Source organism: Syngnathus typhle, linkage group LG1, assembly GCF_033458585.1.
Source record: "Syngnathus typhle isolate RoL2023-S1 ecotype Sweden linkage group LG1, RoL_Styp_1.0, whole genome shotgun sequence".
Lineage (NCBI taxonomy): Eukaryota > Metazoa > Chordata > Actinopteri > Syngnathiformes > Syngnathidae > Syngnathus > Syngnathus typhle.
The window spans coordinates 25,288,446-25,302,600 of NC_083738.1; the positions used below are offsets into that span (position 1 = coordinate 25,288,446).

A 14,155-nucleotide genomic window follows, 5' to 3' on the forward strand; every position below is an offset into this window, starting at 1 on the left:
AGGCTGCAGTGTGAGTGGGGTCATGGTTTTATTTGGAGGGGGTGGCTGGGTGGTCATGAAAATGAGGGCCTTAGCAGACAAGCATTGACTCACAAATCGCTGGTTCACATGTGTTATTCAGCTGGATTGTCAGTGATACAGAAAAAGTATATGTGGCCAAAAGAAAGAACCCAGGCCTAAATCCAACTGGAACATCCTGATGGTTGTTGTATTTGTATGGATCTTATCATTTCTCCTTTGGGCATAACTTTTTTGGTTGCTGTTTAGGTTTGTAACCATGAAAAACAACAGAGAATTTTAAAAAAAAAAAGACCTATAAATGCTGTTTATCCTGGGAGTGGCAAAGTCGGCACCTTGAGAAGTGAGTCATCGATGGTGGAAGAGTCCGGAATGTGATTTTGATCTTGTGTAAAAGACGACATCCAGTCCATCCACTTGCATCTATGCAGCCGCTACCGCAAAAAGTATGTCCGACTCAACAAATACACCCTGACTCAATTCAAGTTGTTCTCTGCTTATTTACAGCATGATCCTGTCCTGCCTGGTCTTCACTTTTTGGTCTAGACACGTTTTGAATCATTGCGTGAATCACGAATGACCCAAATCTCGTCATCAGCAAATCACATCGGATGGAAATACCCCACTCACAATGCCACTGTGACGTCACGATGAAGTTTTGAGATTATTCGAATCAGACGATCTTGGATTGTTTAAAGCTGGCCGGGTGCTGGACACCCAAATGAGCGCATGCGCATTTGTGCGATGGCAGACCTCAACAGTCCGCGGAGCGGCTTTACAAACGCACATAAATGGGCGGTGACCAGTTGATCTTGTTGAGGCGTCAAACTTCCTTGCGCTCCTCTTGAAGACTCACTGTGATGCAGGACAACGACGGTAGCTCGTATGAGTCAAACATCCGAACAGGTAAGTCATCGGCATTGCTTTTTATCACGAGTATATTTAATTTTTGGAAATAAAATAAGATGTGTTTGTACAGCCTCTCTTGGAGCAAATCGACCACTACCATCTCAAATATTGGAAAAAGAGAGAAATGGGTCCAGGAAGGAAGGCAAGATGTTGGCATAGCTGTTCTTTTAGAAAACCTGCTATGCCAACAACTTGCCCTCTTTCTCGCCCCTATTTCAACCAAGCAACCTGAAAGACCGCAAAACAATTTTGTCATTTTGTCATCAATGTGTGTCCTGCTGATCTTTTAAGATTTAAATACACTATTGTGTGAATAGATAAATCGTGATTTAAAAGATTGACGTGGCTTTATCAAGTTCATACCCTATACATCAAATACAAAAATTGTGTGATAAGATAGAAATAAGTTCAAATGATGTTTTTATGCAATTGTAATCAATCTTGCCATAAAATATCGAATGACGTCAAATTGTACTGTGGCCCTTTAAGGGGTGACAAAAATTAGTCACCTGACCACGCGTCATATGATCAACCACTTCCGCGTTTGATACGGCCGGACCTCATAAAGGTGAGCAACTTTTTTATATTCACATTTAATAGAAGGTTACGCGTTAATTTTCTGTGATTTATGCAAAGGGTGTTGTTGGATAGGTTGTACGTTTCCAAACATGTAAAATGTTGATTTAGCCAAAGGATCGTCACGTAAATGCATACATATGCTACGTGACAGGACAGGAAGCACGAGTTAACTAGCACAACTATTGTTGCACCATCTGAGAGTTTAATTTGTCATTAAAAAGTGAGAGCTGTTGTACTTGTGACGGACGTGCCAGCTTTCTTTGTCGCCTATGTTTTTTATTTTCGTGTCTTTTTAAGATGTCCTGTTTTATTGGTGGTCTTTGAATGCATCTTGTGCACTGTTAAAGTGAAAGTAAAAATAAAACAATTGTTTTTAAACATTTAAGTCCATTTCTTATTTAACTTGTATATTCATTTTTCAAGTACACTTTTTTACTTTTGTTTTTGTTGTCGGAAAAACTGAAACCTCGTTGTATTCTTGCAGAGTGCATCAAGTTAAAAAACATCAAACAGAAATTGTGTCTTTTCTATAGTTTTGGGGAATAAAACATCGCTATGGTTGACTATTTTAATAATGACATTTTTGGGGGGGAGCTAGTTCTTGTATGAATTTGAGAGCCAGTGTATTCGTAGCACTGTTAATTCGTCATGATCCTCTGCCGCCATCTTGTGGCAATGCAATTACAAACGTCGATTTTTTGTATGGCAGGGCTCGGTCATGTATTATTTAATGTTAACACGTAATGTGCATTGAATAGCCATGAACAGTGAAAACTTCACACTGAGCGAGAAGATGGTGTCGGCGTCGTACATCCGCCAAGCGAGTGAAGCTCGCCGCGGCCATGAGCACCTCGTCAGGCAACTGCTGGAGAAGGTAAAATCAATGTGTACAATCCTCGCTTCGCTTTGTCTCACGCCTTTTGTTTGTTTGCAGGGGAAGTGTCCCGAGGAAGGCTGGAGCGAGGCCACCGTTGAGCTCTTCTTGAACGAACTGGCCGTCATGGACAGTAACAACTTCCTGGGCAACTGCGGCGTGGGCGAGCGGGAAGGCCGTGTGGCATCCAACATGGTGGCCAGACGACATTACAGGTGCCGTCTACTCTCGGACTCGGTTAGACGACGTGAATGCAATTCGCAAACCTTCTTCGTTTTTGAACGTGCAGGTTGATCCATGGCATCGGTCGATCAGGTGACATCGCAGCCGTTCAGCCAAAAGCTGCCGGCTCCAGTCTGCTCAATAAACTAACCAACTTGCTCGTGCTGGACATTTTAAAGATGGCAGGTGTGTGACGCTCAGCGGACGCAGCATTTAAAATAACCTGTTTGAACTTGTCTTACCGACTGCTCGTCTTTTGTCCGACAGGCGTAAGGAGCGTAAAGAGCTGCTTCGTGGTTCCCATGGCAACCGGCATGAGCCTGACTCTTTGCTTTCTGACCCTGCGCCAACGGCGACCGAAAGCCCGCTACATCATCTGGCCGCGCATCGACCAGAAGTCCTGCTTCAAGGCCATGATCACAGCAGGCTTCGTGCCCGTCGTGGTGGAGAACGTGCTCGAGGGTGACGAGTTGCGGACGGACGTTGACGCGGTGGAACGCCAAATCTGCGAGCTGGGAGCCGAAAGCGTCTTGTGCGTTCATTCCACGACGTCGTGCTTTGCGCCGCGAGTGCCTGACAGGTAAGCCGAGCACGTTACTGAGTTTTCAATAGAATAAAAAAACATCATTTTATGATGCGAATGCAACAACGTTTGGAGTTTTGGGCTGTTCTCTAGTGTTCCATCTTTGTGACTGTTGACAGGCTGGAGGAGCTGGCCACCCTGTGCTCAAAATATGACATCCCCCACATCGTCAACAACGCGTATGGCGTCCAATCATCCAAGTGCATGCACCTCATCCAACAGGTATGCAGGAGATTACCTGTCACCTGCAGATTCGTATTTAAAAAAATATATATATATCCACCAGGGGGCTCGTGTTGGACGAATCGACGCCTTTGTCCAAAGTTTAGACAAGAACTTCATGGTCCCGGTTGGGGGCGCTGTGATCGCCGGCTTTGACGAAGCCTTCGTACAGGAGATTAGCAAGACTTACCCAGGTGGAGTGAGCTCATTGTCGCACAACTAGGTGTGCATCTTTTGTTGTTTGTTTTGTTTTCTCATGTTAACACATCTAGTGAAAAGAAAAAGCTGCCCGAAGAAAGGCCCACTATAGTTTAATGCTACCATAACTAGCATCTTTGTTGCTTTGCCTGCATGGAACAACTAATATTTGTGCCGTACTGACAAGCATAGGAGGTTTTATTATGAATCCCACTTGAGTTCTTCGGAGAACTAATCTATGCAATAAAAGGCTGAAATCCAGTAGGATATATAACACATCCATTTGTCTGTTCTACACTGCCCCCAGCGGCCAAGTCAAAAACAACTTCTGTTTAATTGTCTTTAATGATGCCATGTCATTTACATCAAGTTTGTTTGTATTTAAACGTCCTGTTTGTCCAGGCCGAGCATCTGCCTCTCCTTCTCTGGACCTCCTCATCACGCTCCTCACTCTGGGAAGCAGCGGCTATAAGAAGCTCTTAGCAGACAGGAAGGTAAGATGGAGGTGGGAGCGACGACACGGTTTCTGCTTATGAACTATGAAACTAAATCTCAAAAGTGTGATCGATGGGTCATAAAGAGGAAATTTCCCTCCGGTGACCCGATGCCATCAAGACTCACTAATGCTGCCTCTTGCCCCGCATTGTGCATAAACAATGAGGCGGACTCCCGTCCTGGTTTTGATAGCGTCTCCCCTGCGAGGAGAGGCTCTCAAAAATTTGCTGTGCTCGATTTTTCAAAGAGTTGCTCACTGGAAGAATCGCTTGATAAGCAACAAAGGGATGGAAAAGATAGAAGAGCTATTTCGAGTTGCGTCCAGTTTTATGCTAGGCGCGCTCCATGAGTCCTGTATGTGGTTCCTCGCAGGAGATCTACGCGTCCCTGGCCGAGGAACTGAAGAAGCTGGCTTCGGCGCACGGGGAACGATTGCTTCACACCCCCCATAACCCCATTTCACTCGGTGAGCACCCCACCTGAGGTGCCGACCCTTCAGCTGCATTTCCCGTGCTGTTCACTTTGTGACTTTGTTCCCTCGGGGTGGCAGCCATGTCGCTGGACGGGCTGCGGGCCGGCTGCGACCAGGCGCCGACTCAGCTGGGCGCCATGCTGTTCACGCGCCAAGTTTCAGGAGCCAGGTATGGACTTGCATCTTCAATCCAGAGGCGGCAAATGAACCAAAAAGCGGCAGAAATAAAAATCAAGCTTGTCTGTTTACAGGGTGGTACCGCTCGGCAAGGAGCAGAGCATCGGCGGGCACACCTTTCGAGGGTTCATGTCGCACTCCGAGTCCTACCCGTGCCCGTACCTCAACGCGGCGGCCGCCGTGGGCATCACCCGCGACGATGTGGCGCTCTGCATCAAAAGGCTGGACAAGTGCCTCAAGACCCTGCGCAAAGAGGCAAATTTGCTTCAAAATAGTTCTCCGCTGCCATCTCCAAATTCAAATTAAATCCAAAGATCGGCAAATTTAGCTCTATTTATATTTTCTATGCTGTAAAATCATGGTAAAATGGTGTGACACCATCTATAACAGGGATTGTCACCCAGTGGTCCGCTGTCCTCTAGTGGATTGTGGCGGTATTGCAGGTAGTCCACAAAATTGGAGACTGAAAATAATTATACAGTTTTTAAAAATAAAATTGATTTATTATTTCGACTTGATTTCTTTTTCAGCTAATTTAGTGAATTATTTACCCATCCAAACTACGTCAGATTCTGAGTTTCCCAAAATGGACATACAGATGCAAATAAATAGCCTATCCTCCTTCGGTTCAAAAGAAAATATTATTTCGCCAAAGCAGTAATCCCCGAGTTGCTTCTTGGTTATGATGGTGGTCCCTTAGACAAAACCAGTTGGAAACCCCTGATCTATAACATCAAATTCTACATAAAGTGAAAATAAATGTCTTGCAAATTTGAAATCAATCTTTTTGGGGCGTTATTTATTTATGTATTTATTTATTGTGAGATGGAAGTAGGGGAGGCTTTCTGGCTACTGCAGCAAAAAAAAAAAAAGGTGTCCCTTAAAACGCACCTTAAGTTGTGAAGTGGTCAGTATTGCGGTGATTGCTTGTTTAAGCATGACGAGAATTGATTTAATAAATAATGAAAATGCGCGGTGGGGGGGCTGCCGCTGATTCGCTGCGGTCCGCAACTGCGTCGCGTGGTGCAGGGTGGAAACGCGCCTGCTTGATTCCGTTCCGAGTCCCGCATGCCAGTCCAACAGCAGCAGCAAGGATGCCGCCGATAGGGACATTTTGGCTCGTCCTTTGCATGTGCCTGTGCAGCAGCCTGGCTAAGAAGCCTGCTCGCTGCCCTTCAACTTGCAGCTGCTCCAAGGAATCCATCATTTGCGTCGGCTCCTCTTCCGTCCCCAGGTTGAGCCCGGGCGACATCATTTCTTTGTAAGTACTCGTCGTCCTCCGAGCCCGCGCCAGCTAGTTGACGCAGTCGCAAAACACGAGTGCAAAACGAGTAAATCAACATTTGAGCAGACCTCTTTGCATAAATGACGGGATAGGTTATATATTTCCGTGCTGACACTTTTTCATGTTGTGCTTGCAGGAGTATTGTCAATGGCACTTTCTCAGAGGTCAAAGAGGCAATGTTCTCGCACATGCCGTCACTCCAGCTGCTGTAAGAGCTTCTCATTTTCATATACCAGGCACGCACACAAACATTTTGGGAGGCAGGCGCTCAAACCCTCGAACATTCCATATGTTGCTAAAATTGACAGGAGGGGAAAAAACAAGAAGGCATAGGGAGAACATGCAAACTCCACGCAGAAAGGCCAGAACCCCAAATTGAACCTACGTCATCTGCACTTTGAGGCAGGGGTGCACCTCAAACCAAGATAAATCTTTATTTTTTCTCTCACTTTTAACCTGTAAGATGTAAAAAAAAAAAAAAAAAAGTATAAATTAGAAAGGGGTAGAGTTGTCAAAATTAATCAATTAATTAACTATTAAATTAACTAAAATTACAAATTAAATGCCTTGCATTTTAATTGAGTAATTGTTCAGACATTTTTTAACTAAACATTATTCAAGTGGTGTTTAGTTGTTTTTTAATCACTGAACAAGATCAAATAAACCAAAAGAAGTCGTTAACAGTAATTAGGGCAAAATGTATTTTTAATCCACTTAAATGCAAATAACATTTTGTCTGATTATCAATTACTTGATGGAGTATCAATAGAATATTAAATTATAAAAATATTCATTATGACAGCCTGGAAAAGGTTTTTGGGTTAATGGAATAAATTAAAAAATAAATAAAGAAAGAATAAAATAAAAAATAGACACTTTTTTTCTCCAGGGTAATGGGGCAGGTGCTTGAGCACCACCTAGTGGCTATGTGTTCCCATGCCTGCAAAAAACAAAAGCAGGATCCTGAGAATTTTGTGAACTTCTAGTATGGAGCCCAGGTTGTTTTGTAGCTTGTGCATAGAAGGCACGGGCAGATTTATTGCCTATTAAAAGCTATTCAAACGCTTTTAGAAGCTTTTAACTCCTCGCCAAGTATTGAAAGCACAAAGTCTTTGGCTCTCCACCGCTAGTCATCAATCTAGCTAAGTGCTGCTAACAAAGTGTGAAGACAGCTTCAACGTCACGGCACATGCATTTCAAATGAAATTTGTCCTTTCATATTTCACAGGCTTCTCAATTCCAACTCACTTACCACAATAAGGGATGATGCCTTCTCTGGCCTTCCGCATCTGGAATACCTGTAAGTGGAAGTGAAGGTTCAATCAGGTTAGCAAGCGTAAACTGAGCAAGTTGTTGTTCTTGAACAGGTTCATTGAAAGCAACAAGATCGAGACCGTCTCCAAATATGCCTTCCGAGGACTGCGGGACCTCACGCACTTGTATGTTCCTCGCTTTGGATTTGGCTTATCTGGATTTGTTTACCAAAGAGTTGACAGAAATGGATTGTTGTGTTTGGGTGTTCGTCTGTCTTGTGGCCGCAGGTCGCTAGCCAACAACAAAATCAAGGCGCTGCCTCGGGACCTCTTCAATGAGCTGGACTCTCTCATCGAACTGTGAGTTTGTCAATATTTTGATATTTTCGCTTTGGTGACATCAGCGGTCATCTTTCCGCAGGGACCTGCGAGGCAACGCCTTCCAGTGCGACTGCCAAGCCAAGTGGTTGATGACGTGGTTGCGGAGCACCAACGCCACCGTGTCCGACGTGCCCTGCGCCGGGCCGGAGGACGTCCAGGACAAGCGGCTCAACGACATGAGCTTGCAAAACGAGTGTATCTCGACAGGTGAGAAATACAAATTGAAATCATAGGATAAAATTGACTTAAATGGAATCCATCAACTTCATTAAATGTTTTGATGTGTCTTCATTGCTACCGATACATTTTACCAATCGAACTTTTGCTAGCTCTGATTAAGCAATCGTAGGATGGACAAATGTTTACATTACGCTAGCTGGACCCGTTAGACTACCGTATTTTCCGGACTATAAGGCGCACCTAAAAACCTAACATCTTCTCAAAAGCCGACAGTGCGCCTTATAGTCCAGTGCGCCTTATATATGGACTAAATTCCTAAATTCAAACTGGCCCGAAGCATTGTGTCATGAAATCAAGCATAAGTGGCCTGCTGAAGACTGTGAATCATGAATCAAAAAGACTACGGATCATTATTTTGTGATTATAAAGTAATTTGTTGCATCTGAAGTTGAAATAAAAAAGATAAAATGGAGAATTATTTGATTTGGATTAAATATCTGACATGATGCATTAATGGTGCGCCTTATAGTCCGGTGCGCCTTATATAAGGACAACGTTTTAAAATGGGCCATTCATTGAAGGTGCGCCTTATAGTCCGGAAAATACGGTAATTTTAAATGTGACTGGACAAAGAACCAGTTTCTTGTTTTTATGGCATGAGCTAGCACAACGCAAATGTGGAGTGTTATAGCGTCGCTAACACAAGCGAGCTCTGATCTTTGGAACCAAACTAAGGGCTGATTTAAAGTAGAAACACAAAAATGCCTGCAGTGAGATAAAGCTCGACCAGATCGAGGTGTTGGTGCATGATGACTCAGCATTGACGATGACGATTCCCTTTGGCAGATTTCATCCTGCATCAAAGCATGAGCGCAGAGTCGTTGTCCGTCGACACGTTCAGCTACAAGAACGACGTCTTTGTGGCGGTCGCCGCTCCCGGCGTGGAGAGCTGCATGGTCCTCCAGTGGGACCATATCGAAATGAACTTCAGGACTTACGATAATATCACAGGTGAACATGGCAGTCCAGCGTGACGAACAAGATCAAGCACTGGTTTTGCTGGATTCACAGGAATGCCAACGCCCTGGTTTATACCGTGAATTGAAGTCCAGCATTGGTTCTTCATTTTCTGTAATTGTTTCAGGTCAGTCCATCGTGGGATGCAAGTCGGTGGTGATCGAGGACCAGGTGTTTGTCATCGTGGCTCAGCTCTTCGGCGGCTCGCACATCTACAAGTTTGACGAGGACCAAAGCACCTTCACCAAATTCCAGGACATCGAGGTGTCCAAGATCTCCAAGCCCAACGACATCGAGGTTTTCCAGATCGGCTCCGACCGCTTCTTCGTGATTGCCGACAGCTCCAAAGCGGGCCTGTCCACCCTCTACAAGTGGAACGACAGCGGTTTTTATTCCTACCAGTCGCTTCACGAGTGGTACCGCGACACAGATGCCGAGTTCTTGGACTTGGACGGGAAAGCGCACTTGGTATTGGCGAGCCGCTCGCAGGTTCCCGTCATCTACCAATGGAGCCGCACCAACCGGAAGTTTGCGCTCCACGGCGAGATCCCCGACACGGAGGACGTGGTGGCCGTCAAGCACTTCCGGATCAAGGACGAGCTCTACCTGGCCGTCACGCGTTATATCGGGGACTCTAAAGTCCTGCACTGGGGCGCCAAGCAGTTCTCGGAAGTCCAGGCGCTACCATCGCGAGGCGCCATGATCCTGCAGCCCTTCTCCTTCAAAGAGCGCCACTATCTAGCCCTGGGAAGCGACTACACCTTCTCGCAGATCCTCCAATGGGATGAGCAGCTGAGCGAGTTTGAGCGCTTCAAGGAGGTCTACATCCAGGCACCGCGATCCTTCACCGCCGTGTCCACGGACCGACGGGACTTTGTCTTTACGTCCAGCTTCAAGGGGAGCACGCAGATCTGGGAGCACGTCATCGTGGACTTGAGCTCGTGAGTCACTGGGCCATATTGCAATGTTCAAACTACCCAAAGTCTTTCGCGATTGAGGAGCGACGTTTCGGGATTTAGCGGAATTTTCAGTATATTTCCAGGACGTTAGCTATATTACCAAACACGAATACGTTCAAACATATTCGCAAATTAGTTCAAATATACGAGAAAAATTTGTTCGAACGTACTTCGAGATAAATGAGTAGCATGCTAATAAATGCTACATAAGTAGCATTTTACCTATAATGCCACAGGCTATTGACTTGTACATGTGCAAGTAAAAAAAATAAATAAATGTTTTTTTATTAGTATTTGGCCTACAGTACACTAAAATTAAAAAAATATATAGGTAAAATGCTACGTTTGTAGCATTTAGCTCCAAATACATTTGGATTTATTTGCCGAACAAAAATAATTACTCCAAATTGGAAACTCCACGCTTCTGTGATAAAATCTTACGCAATATGATTTTAATATGCGTCGTAATTGAATACAGCTAGAACGGTGTTGAAAAAAAAAAAATCCACCAAGCCCTTCTTTCATAAAAATGTCAAAATATTTTTTGAACCAGTCAATTTGACTCGAATGTAGAACAGCAAAGTTTGAATATTGAATTTCTGGATTCATGGCGTTCCCTGCGCTTTTTGTTCTCGAGTCTGGACGTCGTCTGTGCATGTGACGTCAGAATGCACTTTGCATGTAGGCGTCGTGCACCCAACTCAGTCGCCCTGCACTCTGCATTTTTGATCAAGGAATAGCCGAAATATTCAATTATACTTAAATGACATTTTTGTGTTTTTAATTTTGATCAAATTGATTTAACTTAGCTCGCTAACTTCCAAGTCTGTAAATTCCTGCTTTCTTGCCGTTCATTTCTAGAAGATTTTAAAGATTTCTAACAACCCCCACGCAGACTTTATAAATTAAATAGATTTTCTTTGTCTTTTTCTGGCCACATCTGAGCTCCAAGCTTTTGTTTGGAAGCGTGTGCGCGAATGTCCCATCCGTTGCCTTCTCGACACGTGAACGAGCATCGCATCCCTTTTTCTGGGAAAGTCTTGAAGCACAAACCTTTGAACTGCTACCAATGTTGCATTCTGGTTTCGTAGCCTGCCGATCAAACAAGGCATCGCTCGACCATGAGCTGAATGTTAATTTGCAAATGACACGTTCATCCCCCACCCTCTAAAAAAAAAAAACCTTAACATGCCTGGCCATCCGGAACAGAACTCAACAGCTTTATGTAATGATGTCATCATGTCTGAGCATTTTGTAAGAGCATGAACATCCATCCAACCCGTTCAGAATGTCAACGTAACAATAAAAGCCTACATTGCAAGATGGGCTCTTCCTCCTCCATCATAGCTATAATAATAAGTTGGCCATAGCCACACACAAATAACAAAAAAAAAAAAAAATCACACACACAACACTTAAAGGCAACACAAAAGATAGTGAAGTTTCAAAATACAATCTTTGTATGTCCATGGCGATGCATTATCATACATTTTTATTGAATGTGGATATTGTTGGCCTCCTTTGTTAAGCAGGAAAGTATTTAAAAAAACAAAACATGTATGGCATTATAAGAGGTCCATACACAAGTGTTAAAAAAAAAAAGACCATAGCTCGTAAGGCATTAAAAAAGCAAAAAACGAAAGAAATTTTGCTTTTCTGTTTGTTTTTTGAAATATTGTACTTTATAGTCATCTAATGGCGAGATAAATAAAATGTCAATAGCGAAACCAATTTATAGCGGCAATCTAATTCAGCGTGCTGCGCCTTCCGGCTTTGCCCACCAGGAGGCAGCACTGTATATTACTCATGTAGACACAAGCAAAGAAGAACATGACTTTGAATATGTTATAATGTTACTCATTTTTTTTGTAGAGGATAAAGAATATATGCCTGTGAGAATTGTCGTGTTATTTGTCCACCTGCGTTGCTTCTAAACCCGCAGCTAGCGATGCTAATCGTTAGCATGGAAATAGCACTTCGTATTTTGCCCTCTCTTTGCCATCACAAAGTTTCCAAAACACAAGGCGTAATTCCGCCCTTGTTTTTTGTTTAGTTTTTGAGTAAACATTAACTGGGAGTGGCACGAAATAGCTGGAAGCCTCTTTTTTTTTTTCTCAGATGTTATTCACTAACTGCCAAACCGCCGCTTGTCGTAAAGAGCGAAAGCCGTCACTGCCACCGTACGGCGCTCGGTCGGGCCACGGTTGTCGTGAAGCGCGGACGCACGCGTCCGTCAGCGTCGCCGGCTCAGTTGGTGGCATCCACCGCGTTGACATTGCTGTCCAGCTGGTGTCGAAAAGACATCCTAGCTTTGGAGGAGAAATAAACGTGGGGTCCCCGGGCGAGGCCGTCGCTGCCGCACGACGTGCTGGAGGCCACGCGGAGGTTCCTCTCCTCTTTGGATGACAGGAGAGGCAAGTTTAGCCAAATGTTGCGTCTGGATGGTCAAACGGGCGTCTCACCTGTCACTGAGGGGAAGCCTTTGCTTTTGCAGCGCTCTTTGCAGTGTTTGTAGAAGGGGAAGCACTGCAGCATCTTCACACCCATTATGCAAAACTGCAGAGAATAAAAGACAACAAGCCGGTAAATTCAATCCGAAAATGCAATGCTGAAAAGAAAGATAGTTCACCAATTTTGAAACCGCTTTCAGGTGACGACACTCGCGAATCGACATGTTACATCACCAGCCAGGTAAGATGGTAAACCTTCATTTTCTGCATGGTTTCATTTACCTCACATTACCATGTCGAAAGATGATAACTATGCTGGTCATGGTGTTTTGACGGTATATAGAGAAGTGCTAGTAATTCGCCCCATGGCCCTCTTTCCATTTTACAAACCCGTGCAGCTGGATCGTCTCAAGATTGTGCGACGTCGACCTAAGAAGTGCCAGGACTACAAATTCAGATTAGCAAATGAGGTCACATTGCAGAAACGGGCCAAGAGCCAATGTGGGGCGCCACCGGACCTAATTAAAACTGTGGCTCAAGACTGTTTTCCACAAAACGACCCATCCAATGTTTGTTGGAAAATGGCTTGTGGGAAACGATTGCGACATTTCTTGCGATGCATAATAATGGTATTTACTCTTTTCTCACTATTAATAAGCGCAAATAACCTAATGACGATTTTTTTTCCCTGCAGGTGACAGCTGAGGCTCGGACTTTCTTTCTCCAATGTCCCGCTCATCGCATGTTTCGCGACATCTTCCACTTGCCACGGTAAGGTATAAGCACCTCCAAGCATGATGAGCTGAAGAGTCTCGATCATTTCCAAAAAACATAACAGAGGCTTCTAAAATCATCGCACTGGATTTTGCAAAATCCAAAGAACCCACCTGAGTCCAAGCGAAGTGTTGAGGGAGCGGGATAACTTGCGAGCCACCGGTGGAAAGCGTCCTTGTGTTCTCTGCACTCTCCGAGTGAACTTTAAATAGCTCGCTCCTGGCGGGGGAGGATACGCCTGCTCCCTCCCGCCCTCTTGCTCTTCCGTTTGCGCTTCAAGCTTTTGCTTTCATCACGTCGTCAATGCGGTACAACCGATTTATTTCTAAAGCAATCATGAGTTATATCACTTTTGTTGTGCCTTTAAATCCCATGGAAAATAACTTCTGACAAGTTTACAAAGCTTCATTCTCCACATTGTTGGCAAACAAAAGTTTATTTGAATAAGTCTTTTTAAACCTGGTAACAACCAAACAAAATGTCTCCAGTTCTCTATTTTGGGCCACTTTAAACAAACATTATAGACTTTGTGTATGTTTTCAGCCATGGCGTCTTTTTGGTCAGGGAAATCGGCTTTGGGGGGTTTATTTTCCAAAGGTTCCTGTGGGTTCCCAGTAATGATGCGGATAATAAATATATATTTTCACCCTTTGCTGAAATGTGGCGTAATACAACAGTTGTAAAATTGCTGACGTCAAGAGAAAAAGAATGGTAGATGGTAAAAAAAAATTAACCAAACAAAAATAACACATTGACCACCCGCTTCAAAATATTGGTTAATAAGTGTGAAAACCGGACAGAAGTTCAACCATCAGGTTAAAACTAGAACTAGAAAGTAAATCGAGCATTCCGGCTGATACCGGCTTCCAGAAAAGAAGAGGACAGTGGCGGACTCGCCAACTTGTTACGTCATTCTTGTATTTGAGCCCGCGCGTTCGTTTCCAAGCCAACAAGTATGTCACTTGTCCTTTTCATACTATATTTACACTCGAAGGTTACAAAGCTCACAACTGCCACCGTTTGACAACAAATGCTTAAAGGCTTAACTTGCCGCTCCTCCTCCTCGACGTCGAACCTTTGTCCCCGTCTGAACGCCAACAATCCAAT

At 44.2% G+C, this 14,155-nt stretch overlaps 2 protein-coding genes and 1 long non-coding RNA gene across 4 annotated transcripts; 2 read left to right on the forward strand and 1 right to left on the reverse strand.

The window, feature by feature from the left end:
* Nucleotides 1-1,113: 1,113 nt before the first annotated feature.
* sepsecs (Sep (O-phosphoserine) tRNA:Sec (selenocysteine) tRNA synthase) lies at nt 1,114-5,531 on the forward strand. Its single transcript, XM_061302973.1, has 11 exons — nt 1,114-1,495; nt 2,265-2,380; nt 2,441-2,595; nt 2,670-2,788; nt 2,870-3,182; nt 3,305-3,407; nt 3,472-3,601; nt 4,008-4,099; nt 4,473-4,566; nt 4,651-4,741; nt 4,824-5,531. Exons 2-11 carry the CDS (start codon nt 2,267-2,269, stop codon nt 5,053-5,055), a joined length of 1,443 nt encoding a protein of 480 aa, XP_061158957.1. The 5' UTR covers nt 1,114-1,495; nt 2,265-2,266; the 3' UTR covers nt 5,056-5,531.
* A 91-nt stretch (nt 5,532-5,622) lies between these two features.
* Nucleotides 5,623-11,236, forward strand: lgi2a (leucine-rich repeat LGI family, member 2a). 2 transcript variants are annotated; one of them, XM_061301729.1, is made up of 8 exons: nt 5,623-6,010; nt 6,171-6,242; nt 7,263-7,334; nt 7,402-7,473; nt 7,576-7,647; nt 7,709-7,875; nt 8,695-8,859; nt 8,993-11,236. In XM_061301729.1, exons 1-8 carry the CDS (start codon nt 5,712-5,714, stop codon nt 9,808-9,810), a joined length of 1,737 nt encoding a protein of 578 aa, XP_061157713.1. In that variant the 5' UTR covers nt 5,623-5,711; the 3' UTR covers nt 9,811-11,236. The 2 variants fall into 2 exon arrangements, with proteins under 2 accessions (XP_061157713.1, XP_061157797.1); XM_061301813.1 differs by having other exon boundaries at nt 5,623-5,999; nt 6,148-6,242.
* Nucleotides 11,237-11,274: 38 nt separating this feature from the next.
* LOC133144675 (uncharacterized) lies at nt 11,275-13,341 on the reverse strand. Its single transcript, XR_009710751.1, has 3 exons — nt 13,162-13,341; nt 12,287-12,380; nt 11,275-12,220 (listed from the first exon to the last, which is right to left on the reverse strand). It is a non-coding gene; the product is annotated as an uncharacterized LOC133144675 (long non-coding RNA).
* Between the last annotated feature and the right edge of the window lie 814 nt (nt 13,342-14,155).